Below are 12,934 nucleotides of genomic sequence, written 5' to 3' on the forward strand. Positions count from 1 at the left end.
AGGTAAGGCACCTCCTCAGAAAAAATAAGAACATTTTCCCCCTTTTACTAAAAGAGTTTCCTTCTTTCTTTCTCTCTCTCTCTCTCTCTCTCTCTCTCTCTCTCTCTCTCTCTCTCTCTCTTTCTTTCTTTCTTTGTTTTAAGTCAAGTAATGATTGTATAAGAACATTGTCAGGGGCCTCATAATTCAGAGTAATTTGCTATGAAGTTGATTTGTTTTTGGGGTTAACTATTTCCCCTTCTACCTGTTCATGTATTTTCAGGTTCTTCTGTTTGCAGACTTCTCCCTGTTTGCTGCCGCGACAATGAGTGGGAAATCCCTTCTCTTAAAGGTCATCCTCTTGGGTGATGGCGGAGTTGGGAAAAGCTCACTTATGAACCGTTATGTAACCAACAAGTTCGACTCCCAGGCTTTTCACACGATAGGGGTAGAGTTCTTAAATCGAGATCTGGAGGTAGATGGACGCTTTGTGACCCTTCAGATCTGGGACACTGCGGGGCAGGAACGTTTCAAGAGCCTTAGAACACCATTCTACAGGGGAGCCGACTGCTGCCTGCTGACCTTCAGTGTGGATGACCGGCAGAGCTTTGAGAACCTTGGTAACTGGCAAAAAGAATTCATCTACTATGCAGATGTAAAGGACCCAGATCATTTCCCCTTTGTGGTTTTGGGTAACAAGGTAGACAAAGAGGATAGGCAAGTGACGACTGAGGAGGCACAGGCCTGGTGCATGGAGAATGGAAATTACCCTTATCTAGAAACAAGTGCCAAAGATGATACTAATGTGACAGTGGCCTTTGAAGAAGCTGTTAGACAGGTGTTGGCTGTAGAGGAACAGTTGGAGCATTGTATGTTAGGTCACACCATTGATTTGAACAGTGGCTCCAAAGCAAGTTCTTCTTGTTGTTAGATATAGGGACTCTTAACAAGTGTGCACTAAGTTGATCAGTCTGTAGTGTAAAAACTACTGTGCTCTCTGGTAGTATGCACACACAAACACACACACACACACACGTGCACACACATGTACATGGAAGCCCGAGCACGATTGCACGCACACAAATGCACACACACACAGATACATAAAAGTCAGTGCACACACATGATTGTAAACACACACACATATACAAACACACATGAAGGTAAAAGATAATGTTCTGTTTTTGAAACAGAACCTTTCAAATTGAAGTTGTAGAGCAGTTTTTAAAAAAGCTTTATTGAGCCAAATGTATTTTACGTAATTTCTGCTATTTTCCCTTCTTGTGTGCCTCAGGACATTTCAGAAAGTTTTAGTCCTGAGAGATTTAAGTATTTTTAAATCACAGTTTAAACCTAGAACCCAGCCGCATGAAGGAGTGAAAGTGTAAAGTGTTCCATTAACCAGCTAGCAATGACCACCAACAGACTCTTGCCACGCAGTTTATGTCCTTTCTACCAAAGGGAAAATTAAGATTCAAGCTGTGTTATGGAAAAAATAATGGAAGCAAGGATTTCTAAACATGTACTAGGAAAAGGCGGTGATGATTAGGAATGTAGATGTATAAAAACACACATTGACATGTTCAAATCCTTACGTATGGTTTGCTCTCATAGGAACTTAAGAAAAATCATTTCTGTAAGAATTACTCTAATAATGCTGGGGGTTGGTTCTAATCCATGTATTTGAGTCACAGAACACTAGTGAATGGATTATGCTTAAATATGCCAACCACCTTTGCAAATACATGGTTGGCCTGCTTTTCCTTCATTAAGTCTACTGCTGCTGCATAGAGATGTCGCTTCCTTGACAACTTATCAATTTAGTGATGCTGCTTAGTATGTGGCTTCGGGTGCAGTGCTCTCTGCCTACATTTTACACAGTCCTATGGTTCACCATGCTGGCTCATGCAGAAGGCCTCAGAAAGGATTGGAGAGTAATGGGCTTTTCTCACAGGTTCCTTAACTCAGTTGTTTGTTAGATCTCAGAAGGATCTTATTCTTAGGATGTCCCACCAAATGTTCAGCTGGCCAAACTAGGACATTAAAACTGGCAAAAGAGCAGATATTTTTTTAACGTTGTGTTAGGATGAATTTCTCATAATTAAATTTGTTCAAATGTGGAATAGACTGCCTTAATCGTGAGCTCCCTCCCAATAAAAGTAGTCACTGTTAGAATACTGTAAAAAGAATTACTGAACTGGCTACATGTTTGGTATAAGGTTCTTTCAAGCTTACATTCTGAATAAACAAACTACTTCAGTGCCATGTCCTGGTTGGACTTACATGAACTTAAAAGTGAAGACTATAGAGAGGGCCTTCAAAAATCCTCAAGCCATTCTGGGATTAGCCTTTAACAGCAACTACTATTTAAAAATATCCCAAAGGTACCATGTTCATAACAAAAATGGTTTGACAATTTTTGAATACCATGACTGCCAATTATATATAGTATATTCTGAGTGTGCCATTTTTTTTAAATTGATTGATCTGCATGGATTTTAATCTGTGCTTTAAAACACGTATGACAAAAAGTATGAACCAATGTAGAGAGGGGCAGTTAGATAAGGCTCCCAAAGAGATTAAGGCCTGGGATTGGGTGGGAGCGTTCACAGGAATACAGCCTAGAATTCTCCATTGTAGCCACACATGGAATCAGCCTTACATGTGGGACCTTACATGCTTTAAGAACTCTGGTACTTTTGGCCACATAGATAAGAGTAGGACAGTATTTATTTCAACTCAGACTTACTCAATATTTCTAATTATTGTATAGTCCTGACCCTATTGTCCAATTTATTTAGATGCCGGAAGTCAAAGCCAGAACTGGGACCCCACAACTCTTAAATATTGGTTCCTATCCTGCTTATGCCTATAGCCAGCCACACTGGTTTCAACGTTCTACAGTCATTTTGCTACAATCATGTTAGGGTGAAAATATGTATGTCAGAACTAATAAATGGTAATTATTTTTTAAGTGCATGAGACCTGGGGCCTTCTCTTTCTACTTGCACTCTGCTTATAATAGTTTCTATCTGTAGATCTCAGGCCTTCATAAAGATCTCCATCAGCTCACAAAAAGTATTTGTCTCTGTAGAGTGGCATGTGGTCATTTGAGTAAAAATAAAAAGTACATGAGGATTCAGTTCATAGACATCCTGTCCATCGAGACAAGTGTTAATTTTATTGGCAGGCATACTGTAGCCCCTTTCTTCTTAGCCATACATCTTTTCTACCAAATTACTTCAGAATATCAAGTGCTTAACAAAATGTGACACAACAGTGTCGTTTTAGTGAGTAACACTCAGTGGGTGTTGACATAGTTTGGGTAAGACTAAAAACACCAAAAGCTGATATTTGTGGTACCAAGAACTGTGCATATGCATTCAGAAATAGACTTTATATCTAGAATGTGCAATGAAATATTTTTAATAGGTGTTTTTTAATGAACACGATATTTGGGATCACGTATCTTTAATTAGAAGTATACTCTTTTCAATAGTCCATTAAAATATCATATAAAATATTTAGTCTATTGGCTTTCAAGGGGCTTCAGATTCCATATGTTTTCAGTGGGTTGATGAATTTCAGGTGTCTTTGTGCCTGCCTCTGCCATCTCTACTTTATCCTGAGGTATTCCACCATCCTCTTGTTGCAGGTGCTGCTAAAAAATCTCAAAAAATGTGGATAAGATATTTTGTTCCAGTTGTTTAAAAAAATCATCTGTGTCAAAGTGAATAAAAAGTGCATTTTGAATAACCAGCATACAATGTTTGTGGGGTTTTATTTCTCTCCTTTTCTTTTTTTGAGCAGTTTGTCAGAATAGCAGATATACCTATCAGTCAAGTCCCTCTCTCAGATGGTATTTGACGTGGTCTCTGGATCATTTTTCTGTGATACTCCAAGTGGCTGACCCTATGTATCATGCAGTAGTGATTGAGAAACAAACTCAAAAGATATAAAATTATATCTTCCTTTTGTTTTATTTTAGACCTCTCTGTAATTCTCAGAGAGTGCTGGGATCAGAATATGAATCCTAATCTTCCACTGTATTCTCAGCCACACTTTAAAAATGATAAAATATTATAAATATAAACAGATTATACACATTCTCTTTATTTTCTTGACTGATAAATGACCCAGGCATTAAAAATATGAAAATATAAAACAGCTCAGAACAGAAATTATAGTTTTTATACAAAAATATTCTATTCTCTTGACCCCCACATTTTGGCCATCAATGTTACACTAACCATCAAATGTCTCAAACATATATAATAGTGATATTTTTAATTACATTTATTTATTTATTTATTTATTTATTTATTTATTTATTTATGTGTGTGGACACCATGGTAGGTGTGAAGAGATCAGAGGACAATTTTCAAACTCAGATGACCAGGTTTGATGGCAAGTGTCTTTACCAGCAGAGCCATCTTGCTGGTCCAGCAACATTTAAATTATGGATGCAAGTCTCCCCATCATACATGACTCATCACAATGATTCCATCTGCTACGGATTTAGCAGTCTCATCCATTCCACATGCTTTGGGTTATTAGACGTTTGAGAAGACAAAAATATTCTTTTTTCTTGCTCCAGAATTATTACATCATACTTATAATATTCCAAGTTCTATAATGATATGGCTTTGAGACTATGGAATATCACAAATTTTGAATCACCTTAAGAGTTCTTCCATGGCAGAGTGCTTGTAACATGCTTGAGGCCTTAGGTTTGGTTCCCATCACTGAACAAAAAGAGGGGAGAATGATCAATTTTGTCATCCAGATTGATATTTTCAAAGCAGGAAACCATCTTTCTGCCTGCTATTTTTTCTGCCCTAATCATTACTTACAGGGAAATCTCCTCTCGATGTCTTAAGACATAATATGAAGTCTCATTTTGGGAAAGTAGCTGAGTTTTTTTTTTTCCAGAAAATGAAGGGTATGCAAAACATGGTTTCTATTCTATTCTAAAATTGAATATTAAAGACATTTTGGGAAATCATAGGAAATCATGACAGGAATTGAGACTGCCATCTTTGTTTCATTTTAATTACATAAAGCCATCCTGCAACAATATTTTTTCAGTGTTCATTGATCGTCATCTCACATGTTTCTTTCCCTGCTAGGGAGAGACAGAATTTGTCACAGAGAATGATTTTTCTTATACTTGATTTCAGGGAAGATAAACTGTGATATGCTGTCATAGTCCAGACTGCTACAAGAAAATGCCATAAGGTGGGTGGTTTACAAACAACAGAATTTTGTTTCTCACAGTTTTGAAGGCTGGAAAGTCTGAGATCAAGGTACTGGCAGATTCTGTGTCTGGTGATTTCTCATTTACAAATGGCATCTTCTTATTGTGGTGAGCAGAAGGGGTTCATGGAGACAAATGTCCTATGACATAATCACCTAATCCACTTCCAACCTCCTGATACCATCATCGGGTGCAATAGGATTTCAGTATGAATTAGGGCTGAGTGAACATAAACATTAGGATCATAGCATATATCCATATATCTCAAAATATTTTGGGGGTCACACTAATGTTCCCTTCTTCCAAGAAAATATCTTCACTTACCCCTATTTTTCACACCAAGAGTCTTTATTGTTTAGTCTACTCTTTTTAAGAGGATAAAAGGAGAATGACAGAAGCTAGGCATGTTTTACAGAGATCTCCTGTTCAGTTCCCAGCACCTATGTCAGGTAGCTCACAATCACCTGTAACTCCATTCCCCTAGATATTGAAAGACTTATATCTGTGGGCATCTGCAGTCACATCCACAAACAGACAAACATGCATACAAATAATTTTTGAAATACACTAAATCTAAAGGCTAAACACTATTCAATAACATCTTACTGATAAGTTTACCCACACTGATGATCAGTGAACTGACTTTTATTTAGCTGCTAGTGGTGGTTGTAGAGATTTAGGGGTAAGGCTTTTTTTTTTTTCTTCTTCCATAGTGTTTTCCCTGTGAACCTAAGCATCTCCACAGCTGGAGATGAGAAGCTGCCATCTTCAGGCATACAGGAACAGCAGCAATAAACTGTGCATCTTCATAAATCTTCTTGTCTGCTCTAAGGGAACACAGAGGATTATTATGCAGCCACATACAAATGATTTTTTTTTTTGTATCGTGCTTTGTGTGTACAGATCTGTATTTTTCAGGTAATCTGCTAGGTAATTCATTTCTTGCCCTGTCAACTATTGACAAATCTCTCTCTAGCACTCCTGAATTTTAACCAGACAGCCAAGCCACGTTCTTTATTCTGAATTGGCTGATTAAAAAAGGAATTGGAAAATGCTATGTAATGAAATAAATAAGTCAATTGAACCATACTGATTAGAGTAAAAATTTGAATCATGACCTCATGTGGAACATTAATGATGAAGTAAGAGACAGGCTCAGATCTTCTGTTGTCCATTACATTGACCCTGGCTGCCTTAAGAAGAACACAGTTCTCTTGGAATATATAGCTTAACAGCCTGCTGATAGATGAACATGTGCTAGTAAATTTTAATCTCTTTTTCTATTCTTCTGGAGGAAAAGCAGTGTCACCAGTGTACATTTTGAAGCCTGTCTTTATTTAGGGATGGAGGGGAGAGGCAGACTCATATGTCTGGCAGGAAATCCAGAAAAAGGAAATAGACAAACAGGATAAAATGATATTTGTTTCTAATAATATTATTCTAAGATGAGCAGATTTATCTTTGTTGTGTGGGCTTTTAATATATTTATATACAGGGAAAAGTGGTTGTAATACTATGCACTCACTGTGCAATCTTTTTCACTTAATATACAGTGAGCATTTTCATGAATCATGGTTCTTCTTCTAGGGATTGTATTTAATGTTTGCATAATTTTCTATTGAAGAATGCACTGTAATACTTGAAATGGAATTGTGTCAATACAATAAAGGGGAAGTGAAGGTTGCTACTAATAAGCTTATTTCAGATCTGTGCTTATTTTTTATAAGCAACACTTCTAGACCAAGGAATATGAATATTTTATGCCTTTTGATAAATTGCCCATTAGAAAGCTGCCCAAAATTACATCAACATTAGCAGAATAAGAGACTGATTTTCTCAAACACCCACACATACTGTCTTCTTTAAACACATCAACTTCAGCCTATGAAAGGAAAAACTCGTCTTTGCTCTTGCATTTATTATGACAGCAATATAGCTGTGGAGATATATATTCACTTTTATATTTCTTAAGCAAATGGACCATTATGCTACTTAGTTTATGTGAAACGTGTGGCATCATATTTGTTTCTTTCATACTTCATTTTGCTGTTGTGCTGGGGACAGAATCCATACTGTTTTTTTTCCTACTGGGCAAGCACTCTTATCTCTGAGGTCCAGCACTCAATTTTTATAGAATTTTAGGAATCCACTTTTATCTTGTGGGTTTTAACCTTTGGTCATATCCATATTCCTGCTTTTTTGAAATCTCTCCCCATATTTCTCCCTTTTTAATTCCACTGATGGTATTTTTAAAATATGTTAAAATTACTGGAATGTGTATGTTCAGATAAAATAGAAAACTGTGATAGGTGGGGAATAGGGGAATGCCTTATCTGGTTTCCTTTTTGCTCTGAATCACATTGAGAATGTAGGCTCTATTATTCCTTAGAAATTCTGTGAGTCTTTACACTTGTCAACATAATAAAAAGCATAGACAGAAATCTCAATACTCTTCCAACCAGATGTTTCACTACAGCGTATCCAGCAGCTGTTTGTATTGGTTTAGTTTTGCTGTAGTAAACAGATTGCTCTTAATTCATGCAAATTACAGTGAGAGTAACTTCAGCTTTCACCCACAAGGGGACAATAAAGACTTGCTAGTTTTCTGTCATAGACATTAGAGCAAGGACTGTTTGAGCCAAAGAGGCACATAAAAAGTGCCTAGCTACCCTATCCATTTCTTATTTTATATACAAGGAAACTAAACACTAGAGCAGTTGAACAAACAACAACAACAACAAACAAAACAAAAAAACAAACAAAAACCAAAAAATTGTTCAAGGTCACGGGGATGTTTTAAATTCTAAGCAAAGTACTGTTTAGGCTTCAGACAAAACTTTATAAAAGAAAAGAAATCCCTGGTGGGGGATGACTTCCAAGATTCTACTTCTTAATTCTCTCATATGATAATTATGTAGATATAAAATAAGAAAAATAGTTATTGACAAAATCAATCATGAAATTTCTGGTTAAGTGGTGACTATGCAGCAGTCCTCAGGCGCTCTGAATGATACTTAAACTTCTTATTTTGTCCTCTGTTTGACTGTATTTCAAAATAGGGCCTTTGGGGTTGTTCAGGGTTAAAAGAGGTCATGATGTGAGTCCTCATAGTAAATTGAGGAAATAATAATACATTTCCCTCCCTCTCTGTCCCCACCTTGTATCTGAGGATACAATAGGACATTTATCAAGGAAGAAGGGCCTCTCACTAGACATGGAATGACTGCCACTGCACTGATCCAGATGTGTTGCACGTTATGGGTTAGATTGTTATGGATCATTGTCTTAATAGATACTTACACATAGAATAGAGTCTGTGAGTTATTATCTCTCTGTGGTGCCCTTTTTTCCTCACCATACTTTTTAGTTATTGTAGTAAAAGCAGGCTTACCTGATGGTCTTCTCTGCTGGAATTTTGATATTTCAATATTATGAAGAGAACTAATATTCATAATGTTGGCCCCTGGGTGGTGTAAGGGCCAAAACTGCTTTCTAGGTCATTAAAAAACACTAAGAGATTTTTTAAAAAGGACTTATTCTGTAGTATGGAAAACAAACAACCCATGTATATATGGTGTAAGTGGATACAGAATTATGTACGGCAACAACCACATTTTGCGGTTTCCCTGGAATGCAGAGTTAATTTTCTTTCATCTCCCACTTTACCTTAATTTACTCCATGTAATCTTATTGGGGCAAGGCAGAAGGATGGAAAATGTAGGCAACATGGAGATGGAAAGGACCCACTCACATTGCAATATACTTGAAGCCACTTGACATCTGAATGCATGAAAATGTTTTTAAATAAAAATTCTAAAAACAAAATAAATATATAATATAAAAAGGGAGTCAATAATTCCAGCACAACTAACAACTTAGAGACAATACTCTTTTTACAAAGACATAGTTCAAAAAGAGTGTTAAAATAGTAAGGAATGATGATTAAGGCCTAAGCAAATATGGTTATATAAAGATCTTTCTCCTTTCTACCTTTCTGAGCTATAAAATGTTACTCTTTGTTGTTTGTTTGTTTCTCCCTTCCTTCCTTCCTTCCTTCCTTTTATCTTTTTCATTTCCTTTTGGTCTCACAATGCAGCCCAGACTGTCCTGGAACTCACTACCTACTGAGGATGACCTTGAACTTCTGATCTTCCTGACTTCATTTCAGGAATGCTGAAATTACATGCATGTACCACCATGCCCAGTTTATGTTGTGCTGTGGATTGAAACCAGGACTTTATGCATGCTTATGTACTCGTTGTACCAACTGAGCTATATTTCCAGCCCAAACTTAACCTTTTCTAGGAATCACACAAGAAAACCTATTCACAGCAGAAGCCATGAATGTATTCACCCCCTTGTCTGGCCCTTATGACCCATGCTTTTGTCTTATTAGATTACAGTTCTATCCAAGACATCTCTTGAGCTACCTGATAATCTCATTTACCATAAATGAGGGCAGAAAGAAAAAGAACATGTTTATTAGCATCTACCTTAGATATATCTTCAAAGTCATCAAAATCATATATATAGCTGACTACTTCTAAAACGTAAACCTCACCCACAGGTGAGTGTATTTTAGTTTTTCTCTGAGCACTTCTCTTTCTATTAACTGCCAGGTTTAAATCCTGTTAAACTCTATTCCCAATAAAATGCAATTCTGCTTTCTAATAGCTCACTGTGAAATTCTTTTATTTCCCAATCTACTTTTATAACACTTTAATTACATGCAAGTATTAAGGTCAGTTCTAGGTTGAGGAACTAGCAATACAATGGATGGAAATAGTCAAGGAACAAGCAATACAATAAACACAATCAAAGAACAAGAAAGGCAATAAAAAAATTTCCTTGAACACACTCTGATCACTGTTTCTAAGGGCTTATCAGGATGACCAAAATATCTGAGCCTACTTCCCTGTCCTAGCTCAAAGTCATTTTCATGTCTGAAGCCTACTTCTTTGTTCTAGCCTAAGATTTAGATTCCTGCCTGAAATTACTTCTTTGTTCTAGCCTAATGTCAGATTCCTGCCTGAATCCCACTTCCTTGTCCTTGGCCAACGTCAGATTCCTGCCAAGCAGCCCATTTCCTTGTCCTTGGCCCATGTCAGATTCTTGCCAAGCAGCCCCAAAAGCTCTCTGCATCTCTCCCTTTTTTATTTCATAAACAAGACTGAGCCTGTCTTAGGTCATTCTGACAAGAATGTCTTCCTTACCCATCATGGAATATACATTATCAAAAGCAATGCACTTCTGGCTTGGGTTGGTAAGGCTCTGTGGAGAATCTTACTCGTCCTTGGCTTGCCAGCCTGTTAATTTAATAATTCTGTCTGAGGGTCCATTTTCAGGATCAATCCATGTACTTTGGCTGTCAACATGTTGGTGTTGTTAAAGACAAGCTTTAACACGATCGGTAGGAATAAAAGTATTCCCAGGACAAAAAGGGCTAGCATGATTTAGCTATATCTGCCATTCTTGAAGCTTGACCAAAATGGAAATACTGACCTCAGACCATGGGTAATTTTATCAGCAGTATCTACCACATCAACTCTCAGCAGAGTAGCATTCTTTAAATTCATAAGCTCACTATGCAAAGTAAAAACATCCAGAGAGGTGTTAGAATTATGCCAAATATATTGCAAGTGTCTTTAAACTTTTTCCTAATCATAATGACTACCACTGTAAATTTTAGAACTAACATGAATCCAATGTTATTTGGCATGACACTGGAGATGGCTCCTTACTCTTAAACTCTGAACCTCCTTCCAATAATTTGAATAGGATAAAGAGCATCAATTTGTTGTTCTAAATGCCTATCTAAATCCTCTTGTATATTTAACACATTAGTAACATGTTTTGCTAAATGATAAACAAAAGTAGCTGTCTTAACTTCTTGTGTCAAAGCAATTGCAGAAGCAGTGGTGCTAGTGATTAATGTAATTAAAGCTGTATTACCAGAAATGATCAAGCCTACTACCCTCTTGTTTCTGCTTAAAGTCTAACTCACTTCTTCCAGTACTTGCAAGCTTGACAATTAAAAGAGTCTTAACACATGTACTAATACTTGTTTGAAATCCAGATCCTGCCCCAACTTTATCTCTTGCTAACATAACATCATAGAGAACTGCAGCCAACTTCCAAATATGTCTCTGAAAATGTCCAGAATCAGACTTCCAAATGAAGACTGTTACTTCCAATATTGGATTGATTTCTAGACTAGTCCATGATTGAGTCCAAATAGCTGGTCACATTGAAGAAAAATACAAGAGTCATTATAACTTCTCTTTCTGATTCTGTGTTCCACAAGGTCTAAGAACTTGAGGCAAGGCAGCTTGTCCTATCAGGGGTATAGGTAAGCAAAGGTGGGTCGGGAACATATGTCCAATACAGCTTCCCAGTGACCATTGTCAGGGCACTCAGCAAACTCACAGGCTCACAGGTCAGCATCATTCTTTGTCCAGGCATCAGCATGTCTCACCTGTTGTTCTGGTAGCCACCATGCTCCTTCAGCATCCTGAAGAAAAAATGACAAACATGCCTTCTTCCCCATATTAAATTCCTGATCAGGATCATGTGGATCCTTCCCTTTCACCTAGGCAGGCATAAGTATGCCTAGTTGTAGGTGCATAGACACTCAACAGAAAGTTCCTGGGTACCCAAAATTTTTTTAAAAAATTAAAATAAAAAGAACATGATTTAAATAAATTTGTGGTGTAAGGGGATATACCTCCCCCCTTTTTATTTTATGAAGATATTGTTTTAAAGTTCCATGGACCCCTCCCACAGTCCCTTCTCCTTAACAATTATAAGGAATCCCAGTAATATGGGTAATATTAAATTGCTGCCAAAACATCTCAAATGCTCGATGCGATATCCAGTTCCATTATCTTGTTTTTTTGTTTTGTTTTTCTTCTTTTTTTTTTAAATTTTTGGATACTTTACTTATCTACATTTCAGATGCTATCCCCTTTCCCCATTCCCCCCCTCAGAAACTCCTTATCCCATCATCCCTCCTCCTATTTCTATGAGGATGTGCCCCCATCCATCCACCCACTCTCACCTCCTCACCCTCAAATTCCCCCTCACTGGGCCATCCAGCCTTCAAGGGACCAAGGATCTCCTCTCCCACTGATGCCCAACAAGGCCATCCTCCACTACATATACAGCTGGAGCCATGGGTCCCTCCATGTGTGGTCCCAGGCTGGTGGTTTAGACCCTGGGAGCTCTGGTTGGTTGGTATTGTCACTCTCCCCATGGGACAGCAAGCCCCTTCAACTCCTTCAGTCTTCTCTCTAACTCCTCCATTGGGGATGCTGTGTTCAGTTCAATGGTTAGCTGCCTCTGTATATGTCAGGCTCTGGCAGTGCCTCTCAGGAGATAGGAATATCAGGCTCCTATCAGCATGCACAACAGTGTTTGCATATGTTGATTGCACCTGGGATGAATACCCATGTGGGGCACTCTCTGAACAATTCCTCCTCCAGTTTCTGCTCCACACATTGTCTCATATTTGCTCCTGTACTTTGTTACTCCTAAGAAGTACAGAAGTGCCCACACTTTGGTCTTTCTTTTTCTTGGGCTTCATGTGGGTCTTCATGAGTTATGTCTTGGGTGTTGTGAGCTTTTGGGCTAATTGCCACTTATCAATGCATGCACACCATGTGTGTTCTTTTGGGATTGGGTTACCTCACTCAGGATGAT

At 37.7% G+C, this 12,934-nt stretch overlaps 1 protein-coding gene across 1 annotated transcript; it reads left to right on the forward strand.

The window, feature by feature from the left end:
* Nucleotides 1–304: 304 nt before the first annotated feature.
* On the forward strand, nucleotides 305–910 carry Rab9b (RAB9B, member RAS oncogene family). Its single transcript, XM_028770331.1, has one exon. It carries the CDS (start codon nucleotides 305–307, stop codon nucleotides 908–910), a length of 606 nt encoding a protein of 201 aa, XP_028626164.1.
* Nucleotides 911–12,934: the final 12,024 nt, after the last annotated feature.

Source organism: Grammomys surdaster, unplaced genomic scaffold (genome assembly GCF_004785775.1).
Source record: "Grammomys surdaster isolate TR1022 unplaced genomic scaffold, NIH_TR_1.0 200, whole genome shotgun sequence".
Classification (NCBI taxonomy): domain Eukaryota; kingdom Metazoa; phylum Chordata; class Mammalia; order Rodentia; family Muridae; genus Grammomys; species Grammomys surdaster.

Bases quoted from the DNA above. Each gene is read 5' to 3' on its own strand.
- Rab9b (XM_028770331.1), top strand. From the start codon at position 305: ATGAGTGGGAAATCCCTTCTCTTAAAGGTCATCCTCTTGGGTGATGGC.